We start from the raw sequence: 18,258 nt of genomic DNA, 5'->3' as shown, positions 1-18,258 counted from the left end.
GTAGGCCACTCTACTCCACTCTGTCAGTTTACTCTGTGACACTCTACAGCACTCTGAGGCACTTCACAACACTCCATTCTGACACTCCTCTGTATGCCCCCCACTCTACTCCAGTCTGCCCTGAGAAACACTCCACTTCCCTCTTCGCCACTCTACTCCCCTCTATGCCACTCTACTCTTCACCACTTTTTTTCACTCTTCGCCTCTGTACTCTATGTAACTTTCCTCTATGCCACTTACCTTTAGCCATGCTCAACTGCAGCCACGCTGGTGACAACATGGCTAAAACACATTGGCAAAGCCAAAAGCTTATACATAGGCGATAGCTTTTTTCTTTCCCAATGCTTGTTATTCTTAATGGCCATGACTAGGGCACCAAGCGAAGACGACTACCATTGAAAGTAAGCAGATAGGCCTAACTAAACCATTCTTGTATTGTTTTGTGATAAGAACCAATGACGAATACTAAACAATGCTGTGAGGGATGTTATGAGATGCTTAGAGGTGAACATATATAATGCCATAACTCATAAACCTTCACACCAATTTTCATCTGGACTAGTAGTGTCATGTTCGAAATACACCTTGGGCACTGTTGTATGACCTGTCCGAGGTAGTCGCTTGTCACCTTCTGCCGTACTTAAAGTGAGTGATTGTAGCTCATGGTAAAATGGCTGCCATGCTCAACAAATGTTGTGCAATAGCTAAGGAAATGAAATGTACTACATAAGTGCTACCTGTCCTCAGGCCAGATTTATGGTTTTGGGCCCTGGAGTGCTTCCATTGGCGAGAAGAGGGCCCTGTGATAATGTGCGCTGTACTTGCTTCCAGTGACACTCTGTACTAGCCGCGCACAGTCTGTGCAGAACACTGCAATCCTCCTCTGTTTACTCTAGGAATGACAGCCGCATAACATGTTTATAAAATATTTTGTAATCTTAAGGAAAATGAAAAGCATTTCCTAAGTGCTGCTTTTAAGCAAAGAGATTTATAGCACCAGGCCCTGGAATTATTCATTAAAGTGAAGCCTGCCATCTAATGATTTGTGATGTATCTGCCTGTATTATGGGTGCTGTTTTTGGTGTACGTGGACTGCGTGTGACTGAAGGAAGAATTGATTGTACTCTAGGAAGGCCTGGCTTGTTGTACGCGGGAGCCACCACTTAAGTCATCAGGCCTCTGGCCTTCAAAAAGACTCTCAGTCTCCTTGGGGTTTAATGCAGCAGGGCACGCCACAGACCAGGAGGGGGAAAGGAGAAATTGAGAGAGATAGAAAAAAGAAAGTAAGAATAAAGTAGGATAATTTTTTTTTTAAAGCTTTGGGCTGGTTTGAACATTTTTGCCAGCTCTGCTTTTGGTTCCTTGCCCGGCCCTGTCATCCATGCACACGCAAGTAACAAAGGCTGCTTTGAAATCCTGGCACTGATGCACTTGAGAGGATGGTTACTCCTGTTAGTGGCTCATTTGCATGATATAAAAACCTGGTTCTTACCCCCTGTGTATGTGCCACATGAAGTCACAAATTGGTTAAGAAATGTTCTAGAATTTTTACATTTATTTTAACTGGCGTGTGCTTTTGAGAATTTACCCTCCATGGTCTTTACAGATTCAGCTTTGGAAACATCTGTTTTTAAGTACAATCTGAAAGGGAAGGGGGTTTCTCTTCTGATTTGAAATGAAGCAGTATTTTATTTCTCTCATGAATATGGAACACTCAAATGGAAGCTCTCATCTGCCTCAGAATGTCTTGCAAATTTTTTTGTTCAGCGTTTGTGAAAACAAGGATTGAAACTTCAAGTAAGCTGACTTCTGTACTCCCCCAACGGAGCTTCTCTTCCAATAAGAATTAAACAGTGATGTCTTAACTTCTGGCACGTAGGCCCTGAACCCTTCTGCTTTAAGGTAGTTCTTGGCAGCCATGCTCTCCTGACAGACTTGTATACAAATTCATATAGGCAGGATTGCCTTCATTTACTTTTCAGTATTTTTAATTTCTCAGCTCTGCTGTCCATCACAAGTTGCATTTTGATAGTTGGCGACTTATAGCATGACGTCTCCAGCAGCCATAAATCCATTTACACTTCACCCATCACTTTTCTTGTGTGAGCGTACGCCAAAGCTGTATGCAGGGGCGTAACACGGGCCACTACGGTGCAGGGCGGGCTCCAGCCCTTCAGGAAGCCCCCATTCGACCCGAGGCCAATAAATATCGGGGAGATACGGGACACCTTCGGCTCCCTCATTAGGGGCCATATGTACGAAAGCTTTTTTCCATAGACACAGAATGGGTAAAATCCTTTCGTACATCTGGTCCCACATTCAACAGAAAAGGGGCGTGGGCATCATTTTGCGCTAGGTCATTGGCTGTTTGTACGCTTATGCTGGAGTAAGTCGAAGGCAAAGGGTGTCAAATGGAAGAGGCAATGCGTACTTTACTCACGAGTTGTGAATGCTGACAAAAGGGGCGTAGCTTGGTCTGTAAGACTGGAGTGCAGGCATCAGCTTTTCCAACAACCATGCTGCGATACCATGTTAAAACCCAGCATAAGAGAAGCACTGCAGAAGGGGAGTGAGTAAAGGAGACGGTGAAAAGGAAGCGGGTGCAGATTGCATGGATACTTAAAACCATGCTTTGTAAAATAACCAGCTTTTTAAGACCTTCATACCAGAGACCGTGTGTAAATGTTTTGTCTCAGTATGTGAAGCTCCCCCCACCTGAAAACACCTGTGCCCAACTATTTACTAGAGAACAGATTTATAAGGTGGGTGTAACACCCGAGACACGCGCCCCCACCCTCTCCCCCGAAGGTAGGCCTCTGTGGCCATTTGCAAACTAGGATTTAACACCTTCGAACCTTAAAAATGGGCAGATCCCTTTCAGGGTTGGGTAGAGGAATGAACCACCGCATACATGATGGAGGTGCAGAGCAAGGGATGCTCCATGTGGACAAATGTACTCCATGGAGTAAAAAAGCTAAAAAATGTGCACTTGCACAGTGGTGTTGCCTTCCCCAGTGCTTAGTCGTACCTGCCGTGCAATTACATATCGAGTTAATACCAACGCCAAAAAAGTAACTACTTGGGGGTATTTGTGAATGGAAAAAAACGTGTTTTAAGTGGTATGAATTTGTTTTTTGGGGGGGTGCAGTTCTCTAAAGTAGGTGTGGCCAATGAAATTAAGGGAACGACTATGTAACACAAAATTTGACACATCTAAAGGAAGCCAGCACTATTGGCTTTGTTAGTGGTTGTTGGCTGTTTAAGATACATGAGTAACAATGATTTTGTTGTAAATAATGAAAATGTTTTCATTCTGACACTGAGAGACTGTCAATGAAATACTATGGAGGTCTGTGGAAGGGGTAATGGTCTTCAGTGTGTCTCAATCACTCCTGTCTTGCTCACTCTGTTAGACGTGTATGCTCTTTTCACGCCACACAATGTAAATCTGCATATGTTACACCACATCTCTTTCCTCTTCAGCACCCTCTTTTCACTCTCTCCTAAATGTACTTCCTCTCACCCTCCTTCACTTCACCACCAGTGGCGGTCGGCAGCTTTAGGAGGGAGGGGGGCGGGCGGGAAGCACACACACTCATTCTTTCACACACAGACACGCACGCATATCCATTAACAACACTCATACCATTCAAACATGCACGCACGTACCAAACATTAATTTTAAAACATCACACACACTCATTCTTTCACACACGCACGCACATCCATCCAATAACACTCATAACATTCAAACATGCACGCATGCACCAAACATTCATTTTCAAAGATCACACACACTCATTCTTTCACACACACACACGCACGCACATCCATTAACAACACTCATGACACTCAAACATGCACATGCACACCAAACATTCAATTTCAAACATCACACACATACACACACACACTTACCTTCAGCCTCCAGGTCCCAGGAGGGTTCGGACTGCTGTCTTCCCTCATTGGCTGACCTTAGGTCAGCCAATGAGGGAAGACAGCAGTCCCAGCCTTGTCACAGAGTGGGATGGGGTCAGTGAGACTGCTGACCCCACCCCGCTCTGTGACGAAGTGTCACTGATTGACACTCGCCGTGGGTGCTTCAGGGCTTAAACCTGAAGCGCCCAGAGCGAGTGTCAATGGGTGACGCTTTCCTCGTCACCCAGGGGAGGGCCTCGAGGCACCTTTGCTGAGCCGAGGAGGTCACGCCTAAAGGAGCTGTGACCTCCTCAGCCCAGCAAAGTTCAGCTCAGGCAGCCAGGAGTCTGTGCAAATCGCGCATGTCTGCTCCTGGCTGCCTGACCTGAACATGAAGAGTGTCTGTCAGGCTGACCTTTGTTCAGCCTGACAGACACTCTTCATCAGGGGCAAAAGGTGGGGGGGCATGGCCCCTCCGCCCTAAAGGACGGGCCGCCACTGTTCACCATCCTAATACACACCACGCACCCACTCACCAGTATGCACTGTATTTTGTTTTGCTTTCCACCTGTCAATGTTTTGACAACAGCGTATCTACTTTTCACATATTTGCAGTGAATCACAATTGTAATTGGAAAGTGTGGCAGTTAGTCCTTGCGCTCTACAGAGAGGCCAATGATTGGATGACCATGCATTCTGAACACGTTTATGACCCACTGTGAGAAACTCACACTGCAGCGCTCCAGTCGCCGGCCACTCTCGAAGCAGCTAACACTCATAGGGAATGCAAGGTTAAGTAAAACGTGAAATATACACCGGAACAAACATGCTCACGTTTAATAGCTTAACTTTTTTTTGCAATCATTTTGCAGACCTCGATCAGTGTTTTGCCATTGCAGTTAAGGAAATTAATATAGGGCATGATGGGACACTTTTCTATGCCAAATTGTAATCACTACCGGGTCTGAGACCCGCAGGGACCCGGCCCACTTAAAGACCAGGGGAAAAAAATCATAAATCTGCACCTGAGCGCAGGAGAGCGTTTACGGCACATATTGGCGGTTTCCTTTGTGGAATGGGGTCTGAATATTTTTCGTATTTCAACTGCCCGTAACGCGCGTGCAGCGGGTTGCTTTTGACCTGTACCTTACTAAACCACCGTATTCGTGTCTTTACAGGTCTGTTGCCGCAGCTTGTAGGTGTCGCGCCAGAAAAAGCCATTAAGCTAACGGTGAGTATTCTCGAGTGTGGTGAACTGTCCCCTTCGTTGCGAAGGACTGGATGCATGTAGTGACGTCTGAAAAGTGTTTTTGTGCTGTTTCGTGGTTAAATAGCCCCGTTGTTGAATCTCTTTTTCCTTCTGCTTTCTATGCACAGGCAATTGTTTGTTTGTTTGCCTCCTCCCCCTTAATCTGCCTCTTGCACATTTGTTCTTCTTGCACTGTCTTGCAGCCACGTTTATCACTTCCATGCTTTCCCAACCAGCACTTGGTTCTTTCACACGACTTTCATTTAAAGATCGTAAGTGACCGTCTAACGCAGGCCTCGGTCCCAGCATCACACCACGCAACCCGTTCCTGCGCAGCCAAGCATGGCCTCTGTGCCACAGACTCTTGGCGCAAATAAAAGCCCACAAGGAAACATGTATGTTGAGAGTCCGAATCTTAAAACGGAGCAATCTGTATAAACAGACCACTAGCAAAACCCTTTTAAGTCACTTATTATGAGTGGCCCGTAAAACCTACTATAACCGATTCCCACAGTATCAATAAGAACAAATCCAGGAATTATTGGGAGTTAATCCTTTAAAGACTCTTATGCAATGGGGAATACCGTGCGGAAATCCAAGCTAAATTTGTAATCCCATTGCTTTAACAGGGATGCATTATCTAGGGATAAGGGGGGGGATTTGTCTCCAGTATTATCTCATCACTTGTGATTTCTGATGGAGCGGGTAACTCCCATTAATGTGTGTGGTAGCAGTGGAAGCACATAAAATGGAGGTGTCTGTCCTAAAGTTTTGTGTTACATGAAATAGCAAATGATGTATTTGAAGGCTTACAGACAGTCTAGCATCTCAGTGTGCCACAGAACTTCCATTGGCCTGGGTCTCTCCATGAATGCCTGGCAGGTACACAGACATTTTGACATGCAGATAAAGGAACCCAGTACACGAATGATTCTTAAGGTTGCGTTAAGCCTCATTAGTTCTATCACTAGGAGTCAACAGAGGATGGGTGGCATCTTTGAGTCAACACTTGTTACTGCTTTCTTTCTTGGATATGACTTTCAGTTGCCATCTTTGCAATTTTGAGATATTTAATGAAAGAGTGGATATTACCATAGTCCTAGCGAGGTAACAGAGATGTGGACTTTAGTATTGAATTCCAAAGAGAGAATGAAATTATTCACTCCTCTTTCCACTTTTGTTTTTATGTTATTTAAATATGCCTTTCCTTTTTGTTAGCAAACTGCATCGTTATTTTCGAGCTTATTTGATTGATTGGGCATTAACCCTGCTTACTGCTTCCCAGGCATATTTTTAATGCAAGTGAGGCAAGGAAAACATAGTGGCTCGAACCATCACATGAAACAGAATAAAAAAGTCTCCTAGTGCGCCTAATAGAGAAACACACAGGGTTTAATTAGTAACTTGAAATGCTTTTTGTCCCAACCTGCCACGTGAAAAACGTAAGAACTTCCCTGTGAGGGTACTGAGGTTGGAGGGAAAGACATTGTTTCATTGTAATTTGAGACTGCTGGCAAAGCCGAACCAATAGGGTAGAAACATGGCATATTAGAATGTGAGTGTTCTGGAAGAGGAAGGATTTACAATAGGGAACCGAAGAAAGCGATAGTAAGGGAAGCATGGCTAACGGAGGATGAGGTTTTTAATACTACATGGCAGCCACCAAAGCATGGATGAAAAAGAATGCTGGCAGTATTGGCCAAAGTCGCAATCTCTTCAGGCGGACTTGACTATCACAGAACTGTAAGGTGTTTTAAGACATCAGTCTTCAACTATTTTTGGAAGTGAAAAGGGGATAGAACCTATTTGATGCAGACCTTCAGTGCGCAGGATGAGAACACCAGACATCTATGTTTCTTCCTCTTCTGCATATTCTGGTTTTAGACCTTGTAATTCTTCTACTGTAGGATTTGTGGGGTTCACTGAAGATCTAAACATCGGTCTCCCGGTACAGTGGGATGCTTGAATTCACCAAATGGTAGAAGGCACAGGAGGTTTTGAATACTGTACAGGTAATCAGAGAAGCCAATGGAGTTTGGTTCAGTTCTGTCTTTGTTCTGAAAGTCCTGAGGTTCAGGAGATCTCATCTGGGTGGCCATTTCTTTTCAGTAATGACTAAGGGCTTCATTACAAGTCTGTTGGTCCAAGGACTGCCAGCATCTGGGTGATGGTCGGACCGCTGCACTCCAGGCGGTCCAACCGCCATATTACAACACTGGCAGTAGGACCGCCAGGGGACTGCCGTCTCCCCCAGGAACAAGGTGCCTGACAGGCTGACGGCTGTTGGACTCGTGGTCAATCACATGCTGATCACGACTCCTGGTTCTGCCAGCCTTTCCATGGTGGGGACCCTGCCATGGGAATGGTGGTGGAAACACAGTGCAGTGGGCTATAGGAGGGGCCCTGCACACCCATGGCATGGGAAGTGCAGGGGCCCCTCTGCCCAGCACTCTCTGCGCATTCGGAGAGTGCTCTAGTGCTACGAAATTGGCCTCGGCTCCTGGTCAGCTCAGCGGGAACATCGTAATACGATCCAGGGGAGGAAGCCAGTATGACGTCTGCCTCCTCCTCGCGAGTTTGGTGGTTGGAAATTTCCGACCGCCAAACTCGTAATGAGGACCTATATCTTGGGATGCTCTTCATTTCAGTTGTCGATCCATTACTGTTTCACTCAGTTATGCAAATATCAGAAAACCCATTTTTGATCATCCTAAACTTCGTCCCTTTTCTCACTTCATCTCATTCGTGCTTGGACATCCTCTTCATGGATATTTGCACTCTTTCCAGTTTTTCAAACAATCAGTCAAGGTATATTTCTGTTCTATTTCCAGTGACTTTTCAGCATGTGGGCAGCAGCATGAGGGGGGCTTTCTAGGAGGGGGCAGTTGTGACTCAAAGATGCCAACAATCATGGCATTTCCCCCTTTGAGATGGGACAGCACTATGCCACTGGATTCAAGCTCGCTCGCTGCAAGCAGAAGGGGCAGCACACGGAGGGGGGAATACAAATGAAATAAAAAATAATTTAAAAAAACCACTTGTCTCCATCGCCGCCACCTCGCCGCACCGCTCCATCCGCTCCTCTGCTGCAGGCACAGGCTCCCAGCCTGCCCTGCCACCAATCCTGATGCTGCAGGGCGCTCCAGGCAGAGCGGGAGCCTGTTCAGGCTCTCTCCAGCCCAGCAACTTTGTTGCTGGGCTGGAGAGAGCCTACTGCACATGTGTGTTTTGCCGGCCCGAGACGGCTGACCAAACCTACATGCGCACTGAGGGGCAGTGCTGTGCACTCCCCCTCAGTGCTCGTCACAGCCTTTGGCTCTTCCTCTTTTACCAAAAAAGCGATAACAAACACAGTTTATTATTATTTTTTGGTAAAAGGATTGCAGCTGCTGCTGCTGCTGCTGGCGGGGGGCCAAGGCTCCTCCGCCCTAATGGAGGAGCCGCCCCTGTTCAAGCTAGCCTGAGTGATGAAGGGTGATACTCTAAACCGGGTCCCAGGATGCTTGTTTCCGGTCGAGGGAGGACCTGATGTGTCCTGGGAGTTCCGGCTGGACTGATTTGCATATGGCTGGGTCCACTCTGGGGTAGCAGGAAAATAATTGATGGATTAAACCCAGATCTGTGACTGGAGGTGAATGTTTGATTGGTTTTGCATTCCTTCCATCATTTGTGTTTGTTTGCTTTTGTTGCCCTAAGTGTACAGGGTATGCCCAGATGAGTGTTTGGGCTCACTATGCAACTGGATTCAAGCAAGGCTGGCTGATGAAGGGTGATACCCTGAAACCGGTCCCAGGATGCTTGTTTCTGGTCCAGGGAGGACCTGGCCTGGCAGTTCGGGCTGGACTGTTCCCATGGGAAACAGGTTTAAGACTGTTTTGCATATGGCTGGGTCTAAACTGGTGTTGCATGGTGAGCAAAATAATTGATAGATTAAACCCAGATCTGTGACTGGGGGTGAATGTTTGATTGGTTCTGCATTCCATCCATCATTTGTGTTTGTTTGCTAAATGTGAATACATCTTATCATCCTGCAAGCTTTCTTAGTCATCATTCCTTTGTTCTGTGCATGAAATTCAGTCAATGCATTCTAAGAGGATATAGGTTAGGGATGTATGTGCTTCACTGACTCACCAAATAAATAGTACACCATTTAGGAAAGGCAAGGAATAGTGGTTATGTATTTGATGTATGATTTGTTGTACATGGCTATAGCAAATCATTCAGAAGCTGCGTTGCAGTTTGTAGCTGAAGGATTCTTCTAGTTGTTTCTGCTTTATACAGGTTGCGCTATGTAGATAGATACGTGATTGCCTTAAAGATGACTGGGATCTCCATGGTTCTCCTGTGCTAAATGTTTTTTGTTTATTTTTGTAATGCTGCCTCTCAAGAAACCCAAACAGTCTCCCTGTTTTTTTAGTCTTTCAGTAAATAGATGTGTTATACTACTATTACAGTCCTAGGTGCAGTTTACCACATGTTCCATTTTTTTCCTTTCATTTCATTTTCATGGTGCTTTCAATTTTACTCATTTAATTCAAACTGAGGGGCCTATTTGCAAATGTATTTTGTAGTATATTAGTAGTGCTATAATAGTACTACTAGCATACTAGAAAATGCAATTCACTAACCTCTCCTATCTTTTTCTGTGTAGAGAGCTCCACCTTGTCTGTGTAGTCTCTGCACAAGTAAGTATAGGTTTTAGTTGTAAATGTGGGTGAGACGGGTAGTGGCAGGAAAATGAGAAATACTTTCTATGGAATGGGGGTTAAGTCCGAATAAAAGAGGGGTTTAGGGAGGGACATGCACCCACCCACAAAAGGCTGAGCCAGTTCCCATTCACATTCTGCACTTCACCTCTGAAGTCCATCACCACAAGTGGCTAACCACTGATACCACAACACCCTTCCATAAAAAACAGTAGTTGTAGGGACTGAACATAACCCCCCCCAGGAAATAATGTTAAGTTAATGTTAAATTAAATACTTTAACTAGGATTATATAAAAATAAAATGTTATAATATTATTTTTTATTTAAATTTAACATACTTTAATAAACGTTTTATTTAAAAATTAATATACTATTATTTTTTTATTAAACTATAAATAATTTGTTAATCTACAATCACTTTAATACTTTTTAGTACATGATAAATATATGTCTTACTTTGTGTTCTTTTTTGATATTTTAAACTGAAGAAAACATTTAACGTATTCAAGATCATTAAATTGTAAATTTAAAATAATATCAATGATCCAACTTTTTTATTCTAAAATAGATATAAACAATTATGTAACATGAATTTTTAAAATTATTTTTTTAAAGTTGAATAAACTTTTACACTTTTTTATACATTACTATATGAAGATCTCCGACGCCTCCATCCCATCCCCAGAGTCCAAGACCTCCTCCCTACATTTGAAAAGTAACCAGAAGTAACTTAAAACTAATAACTTATTGTTACATAGTTATTAAATTAATTTAAATGTATTACATAAAATACAAAATGATTTTTGAATATTTATTTATAAAAAGTCTGAACAAATCCCACCTAATGTATGTGTATATTTCCTTAATATGCATTAAAATACAGTTTTATACAAAATTAATTAAAATATTTAAATAATTACTTTAAAATTAGCCACATTATTTTTTTACGTAAACATTTACAAAATGTTTTATCATTAAAAATATTTTTTCTTTATATATGTATATTTTTTAAAATTCTGTTTAATTGATATATTTTTTAAACTGTTGAAACAAAGTACTTTGAACATTATTTCCCATTGGGTTCTTTTTCTGAGTGACTGTCTACATTATTTTCTACAGGAGAATGTTTGAGAATCAGTGGTTGGTCATGTCAAGTGATCGTTACTGTAGTGCCCTTACTGCTACTCCATTTTGAACTTACTTCTGCTCCATTTTACCTACAGTAACCTAGACTTCTACATTTGGCTCCTCTCCCTGTTTCAGGGGGTAGAGACATGTAAATCTATACTTCTGAGTAACTTTAAACCCGTAAATGATGAATAGTCAAAAGAAATACAGTACTCAAAAGTGTAAGGGTAAACCTACACCTGTAGATTTACTTGTGTACCTTTACCTTGGTGTATAGGCCCCATATTTTTGTGAATGCCAACTTTATAGTTTTCAAAGTATCAACCCGACCTTCAGCATTATCACTTGAAGGTATCATTGTTCATTTGGAGAGCCTTTTTTTTTAGAGATGTATTTTTAGATTGAGTGCCTGTACTCAGAGAGTCAATGTGTATGATTTATACTCTTGAATGAAAGTCCGTGTAGTAGGGCAATCCTTGGTGTGGAATTTCAGGCCCCAGCAGGGCAGTTTGCAATTGAACATATTAGTCTCATTCATCTTTGTTGCTCTAAAATATATTGCGATGGTTTGATGCTGTCTTTAAGGCATACCTTCGTTTATAAGTGTCTTATACAATGACAACATCTTTAGGAAGCTTACATCTCATTTCCTATTTAATTTGAGTATGAGTTCATTGTAAATATATCACATTAGCTCCCTTAATAGTAATTCTAAAGATAATGCTTGCTTCTAGTTTTATCTGATCTATATCCCAAACCAGAATTAGAGGTAAAGATTTAGAAACGTGTATTACTATGACAATACTCTACGAATCGAATACTGCTACTCCAAGCTGCCTCGTATAATATTTCTTGCTATAATCTTTACTTGACACAATTCAAAGCTGGGCCTAGCACTGTGACAATTTGTTATAAAACCTGAATCAAAATTAATGACTTTGAACCCTTGACTTATAACCACTATCAGAAAACCTTGAGAAAGTCCCACCTGGCAGGAAACACTTCAGTTGTGTGTGATGCCTTTTACCTGAACGTTTTAAATCACAATCAAATGAAGTGATAAGAACTGAGAAGACATGATATTTACTCTAAAAGCACTGTGTGTAGCACACAATTAACATTTTAATCTTGAATAAAAAAAATCTTGAATCTGTAAAGCAGCAGGGCGGATTGTTGACAGAAGAGATTAAAATGCTGCTGAGCTGACATATATATTCATCATAGAAAAATGTGCCCAGCACATCCTTCAGATGTGTAGCTATACACGGACAGGTCATGAGACTCGAATGTGAGGAGAAATGCTAAGGTCAGTTCAAGCATTGTCAAAAATGGCACAGGTTGTGCAGACACTCAGGCATTTAAGGGGTTAAGGGGAAAGGTATCATGTAGTCACTACCACCTGAAGTGCAATGCAGCTGCTCCTCTGTCCATCTACTGTTATCGAGCCTTTCCTCCACCAACACAAACCTTCCAATCCATATTGAAAAACTTTCAATCCATTGCTGTGCTTTCTGGGCTTCAGTTATAACCAGGTAGCAGACAAATAGACTTTGTCAATGCTTTCTTTGGTTTTGCCATCACTAACAGCAAAACCAACTGTAAGATGGCTGCCCATGCATGAACACGCACAGTGCCTATTTGATAATGTTTTTTTAAAATAAAGTATAAGGAAAAGCATTTCAATGTGGTTGTTGTGCCTGTGCATATGTGCAGGCATGCAGGCACATGGGTGGCCATTCCAAGATGGCTGGCCACTACAGTTTTTTGGTAGCAACTGGCAAACAGAGTCAGACGGGAAGTGAGTGAATTCTTAAAGAAAGCAGAGGGTAGGAAAGTTTTAGCGGGAGAGCAGGGATTGAACTGAGGAGAGAAAATAGTGCCTCAGCACTGCAATGCAAAATCCTGAAGATGTGGAAGGATACAACTTGCCTACTCCAACAACAGTGAGAAAGAAGTGCTTCTTGCCCGAAGCCCACTCAAAGTATATATTGGATACAGTCCTTTTGGTGCCAACAGAAAGCTGTATTAAGATTGGACCTAAAAATAATGAAAAATATTTTTAGTTGAAGAAATTACATGGCAAGTTTGTCAGTGGCGAAAAATAAGAGTGGAATAGGTGAGCAAATAAAAAATTGGATTCAACAAGTAATAAGCACATTTACAAGTTATACCTGACTTGCTCGCTTATTCAACCATAAAACAGGTTCAAGTGCATTTATAAAAAATGGCCGCACAATGAAATTATGTATTCACATTACTATTATGTTTTACAAGTTCTATCTTAGTGTATGACTATGTCAGCCATGTCAGTGGTTTTTAACCAGTCTTATTTATTTAACTAACATTTCATTTTTCAGTAGATTATATATTTTAACATTTGTGCTAAATAGACCTTCCAATAGCTTGTTCAAGAATTGCATACCTTGACTTTATTACGTGTGTCCCCCTGTAGGTACATTTGTTGTTGTATCTGTTAGGTTTCCCTTAATTCTGTGGTACAATTGTTAGGGCAACTTGCATTTAGGCATTTGGAGTCATGGAAATTGTTCTAAATTCTTTTATTTTCTTTTAAATACCAGACGTGGCGTTTATTTTTATTTGTGCCATGTAATGGCCTATGTTTCTTGTTAGTATCTTTCATCTGTTTCTTTGGGCCTACATTTGCAGTTGTGTAATTAAAACATATTGTTCTGCTCCTGTTTCAAGTGACTTATCTGAAGTGGAAGGCTAACGACTGAAGGCGTGAGATAAGTTTCTTTGATCTTCAAATTTTAAAAGAATAGTAGAAAGGTTGCAGGCAAATTGAGAGATTTTCGACAAAATGGCTACAATTGTCATTGCAGTCAGAAGGAACCTGGAACATTGCGAGACACAAAAAACAGACAAGTCTTGATTGGTAGGATATAGAGTTTGTGAGGATACCTTCAAAGTGAATTCTGAAAATGACATTATTCTATTATAATTGCCTAGCACAAATGTTAGAAGATTAAACTGCTTTGAAAATGACATTATGCAACCTCACAATTTTTCACATGCCCTTGTTAATTAACACAATAGACACATTAATAGTTTTTAATTTCTCTCTCTTTGACAGATCAAACATAATAGTTCATCAAGAACAAAATGAAAAAAAAAAACTCATCATGCAAAATTCTATGACACACAATATAAAATATGTTGACACAATAAAATGAGTAGCAATTTAAAAAAAGTTCAAGACCAACAAGAAAAATCATATAGATAAAGTTACAAAAAAATTCCATGAAAAGTACTCGTTCATAGAGGCATTAAGAAAAAAATACAGTAAGCCAATATTATTATCTTTATAAACAACCATAAACATCAAGCAAAGTTAATGCAAAAATAAAGTGCGATGTACTCACATGCAAAGCACTCAAACTACGTTGCTAACAAGTGAGGTGGCAGTCGCTTTGTGTCTGATTAGCCATGCTAATTTAGAAAGTGCAAACTCTATCACCTTAGTAGAATCGCCTTTCCACATAGAGTCTGTCAGAACCGAAAGACAACACATAGGCGCTAACCGCTTAATTCTTGGTTTAGAGTACATTACACAAATGTTCTTCTGTCTCATCAGGAAGCCTGTGTGCTAGAAAGAAAATAGACTTATGCTGTGATGACGACCATGTTGAGGTAAAAATAGCAATGGGAAAAATGCCATACCTGAATTCCTGAAAAAGATCTTGCACATGCAGGGCAAATGAAGTCTAAGAATTCCTTCACCCTAGGCGAATGCAAGACGAAAAACCTGGTATGGCTTCCCTCGGAAATAGATGACTCACTACAGGTATCAAATTGTGCCCCGAACCTTCATTTGACCGCAGCTGGCATGGATGTAGAAATAGAGGAAGGATCATTCCAATAATTGCCCAACCCCAAATCTTGTAAGGACTCTTCTGTATCTTCTGAGTACTATTTAAGCTCAAAATATCTATAAGGCCATCTCTATATGGTTGTAGCTCCTCGATAGACCACATACGAAGCCAATATAGTATAGACCTTAAGCTAACCAGTTTTAGTATGAGCTTGACTTCAAGATCTAGACTAAGGGGGACTAAAGGGGTGCCTTTCACACAAGGGCTCCCATGAAAATTATTCTCACCAATCCCTAGGGGAGTCGTAGAGCAGGTGCCCCATAGCTTTGATCCATACAAAGCAGCACTCTTAGCTTGGGCCTATATATTTTGATCACTGGAAGGATCAGAATCCAAGGGGCTCCCTTGGCAAATCCAAGGATGGCCGAAGCCCGATGGTTGATCAAAAAATAACTCTTATTGATCTGAGGGGCCCACGATCCAGAATCTGACAAGTGAATCCTGAAGCACTTGAATTCCTTAACCCTCTGCAGAACCTCCCTTCCCCAACTGATAGTTCCTCTAGCCTTCCTCCTCTTGTGCTACATCATCTGCTTGGTTTTAATGATGTTCATTTTGCGTACTTGTAGCTCACAAAACAGGCTAAACTATCAACAGAGGTCTGGTATCATCCGTGAAAAAAAGGCTGGATCCCTTTGGCCTACAAAAATTGGGGAATCATTTGCACAGTTTGGAAAAACCTCTACACAATTTTTAATGTATAAAAAAAAGAGATGGGGCCTAAACCAAACCCCGATGCACTCCTTTTTACAATGGCAATTTTCACAGTTAGTTCACAGTTTGGGCCTCAGCAAATCCAAACATAGTTCCCCCCATGGAGTCACATAATAATAATGAGCAGACTATGCGAAATTCCCAGGCCAGAAAGTACCTCCCATGATTTCCCTGATGGGACCAGAGCAAAAGCTTCTCAAAGATCAATAAGAGCAACAAAACGTTCCCCCCACCAACATTCACTGTGTTCCACTTAACCATCAAAAAGCAGACGACCTGATCCACAGTTCCGATCATAGGTCTAACTCCAACCTGCGAGTGGGTGGCAATCCCTCATTGGGGGTTTGGTCCTGAACAGGCTCTGATGAAAAGGAATAAAGGTTTTGAAAATGAACTGTCCACTCAATTGGCAGGATATACATCTCCAAAGGTTTTTGGCCAAAGTCCCACCACACTGGCTTACTATAGGCCAGATTAACTCTATTAGTAGAGGCCTCTAAGAGGTCATCCCATTTTTGTTCTTACAATTTGCCTTGGCAGTTCTTATTGCACCCATATATTGGATTCTAGACTCCTAATCTCATGCTTGGTCCCCTTTTTTATTGCATTAACAAGAGTGTATTTAGCTGCCAGGCAATGTAGTGAATACCAATCGTGGGATCTAGGTTTCCAAAGGGCCTGCCTGTAATTTTTCACCAAAAACACTTTGAGCCCTGTGAGAAGGTTAATGTGCTCATCAATATTCACTTCCCTAATTTTCAAGCCAATTGGATAGCCACATTACATACATGACTGAAGCTGCCCTGAAAGAGGAGCACTCAGCATTTTACATTCCTGTGGTTGTTGGTCACCACCAGCACATTCTCGCTTGCCTGGGTAGGCACCAAAAATTTATATTGTAGCAAGTCCTGGACAATTAAAATCAGTGCATTAAAGTCACTCTCACCCCTGTATACCACTACTATGTCCTGCATAAATCATATCTTTATGTCAGGAAGAATATAATCAATATGGGTGGATTACATCTATCTCTGGGGGGATGGGAGGGGGGGAGAGGGAGAGGGAGTGAGAGAGAGAGAGAGAAGAGACCCCCCCACACCCACACCATCCATTACATGCTCAAAGGCCGAGTGTAAGAATAAGGTGAACCATTTTGAGGGTAACCATAGAGAGGTGATTTATCATCTGGGATGTTAATTCTAGGATACCCCACAGTGGGTCTTCACTGGTCCACAAATCCTGGTCAGTGCTATTTGTTTCATAAATTAAGTTCAGGTCGCCTGCAGCAATGATGTAATGGGACCTGGTGTATTAAGCTAGGATCGCATCCTTCTGGTTCCCGGAACTCCTGTTATATATGTTAATTAGCAAAAGAGGTATTCATTTTAGCCCTTAGATGGCAGGCGATGAAAAAGGAAACTCCATTATAGAGCAAATCAATGTAATATTCAGCCAAAAAAGCAAACTGCCTGATGATCGCCACACTGTAGACCTTACAGCAAGGACAGAGTAGTTCTTAAATCCACTTCTATAAAATATTTTTACGACATCTGTCACCTAGAAATGGCAGATCTCTTCTTCATCAATAAATTAATCCAACTCTGAAACCCCTAATTTTGACGTAATCCCAGCAACATTCCAACTAAGAATAGTTGTAGTATTTAAGTGTATTGCTAATGGGACAGGAAGTGTTGTTGCTATGTCTATGTCACTTAGTGGAGGGTCAGCTAAGACAGCAGTGCTTACTGGGAATTTATCTGAGTGTACTCTAGTCTGGACCCCAGAAACCAATGGAGATTTTTACTGGAGCAATCCAAGGTCGTGGGCAATAAACAATTTGCTAACATTCACTTATGGAAGCACAATCTCCTACTTACAACAATGGGCAGTAGATGGAGCAGAAAAATCTGGGGCTTTAAGGGTAAGGGCAAGTCAGTCATTCTCTGGGAACTACTGAGTGCCAAAAAGCGATTTGCTGTGGCAAAACAGAAGGGGGATGCCCTAGGGTGATGGATTGGATTTGAAGACTCTGACTCCAGGTGACAATAAAAGTAACCCAATGGAAGGGGTTTAATAGTCACCAAAGTTTGGGAACACCTGAACAACAACCCGAGGGCAATAGTTGGATGCCTGAAATTTATAACCACACAATCGCTTGCTAAACTCTTCTTCAGAGGGCCCACACAACCAACCCTGTGAACCATCAAAATATCAGACACAACAGAAAGAGAAAAATCTGCATTAGTGTGAAGCCATTGTATGACCATGTTTTCTAACTTGATGGACGATTCACTACTATTTGGGGCCAAGCACTAGACATTTGATAACACTACCACATATGCACATGTCTCAGGGGGAAGATTGGGTGCAGGGAGAAGCATGGTCCCCGCTCGGCCTATTTACCATCCACTCCATTCTCCCTGGCCCTTCCCCTCCCACTCACTGGGCCATCACAGCACACTCCCAGCAGAATATACGCATTGTTGTGAGTGGGCCTCAATTTCTCTTGGTCAAGAGGTGGGATAGATGTGTAACTAGAATTACCCGCCACATATTTGTTATAATTGGTAAGTGCTACACCTGCCAATCCAGGCTGAACTGTCTGGGAGGGGACAGAAGCAGGAGGCAATACAAGTCAGTTTAGATAG

General features: G+C 42.0%; 1 protein-coding gene across 1 annotated transcript in view; it reads left to right on the top strand.

Annotated features, from left to right (window-relative positions):
- Window positions 1-18,258, top strand: part of SLC25A12 (solute carrier family 25 member 12) — a 451,247-nt gene that overhangs the window by 278,190 nt on the left and 154,799 nt on the right. Inside the window, exon 12 of the mRNA XM_069225331.1 lies at window positions 5,097-5,149. Within this exon, the coding sequence (XP_069081432.1) occupies window positions 5,097-5,149 (53 nt within the window). The remainder of the gene's footprint in view (window positions 1-5,096; window positions 5,150-18,258) is intronic.

The sequence above is a fragment of the Pleurodeles waltl genome, chromosome 3_1, assembly GCF_031143425.1.
Source record: "Pleurodeles waltl isolate 20211129_DDA chromosome 3_1, aPleWal1.hap1.20221129, whole genome shotgun sequence".
Taxonomy (NCBI): Eukaryota; Metazoa; Chordata; class Amphibia; order Caudata; family Salamandridae; genus Pleurodeles; species Pleurodeles waltl.
Note: the sequence above shows the minus strand (reverse complement) of the source record. Positions and strands in the feature narration are given on the sequence as shown.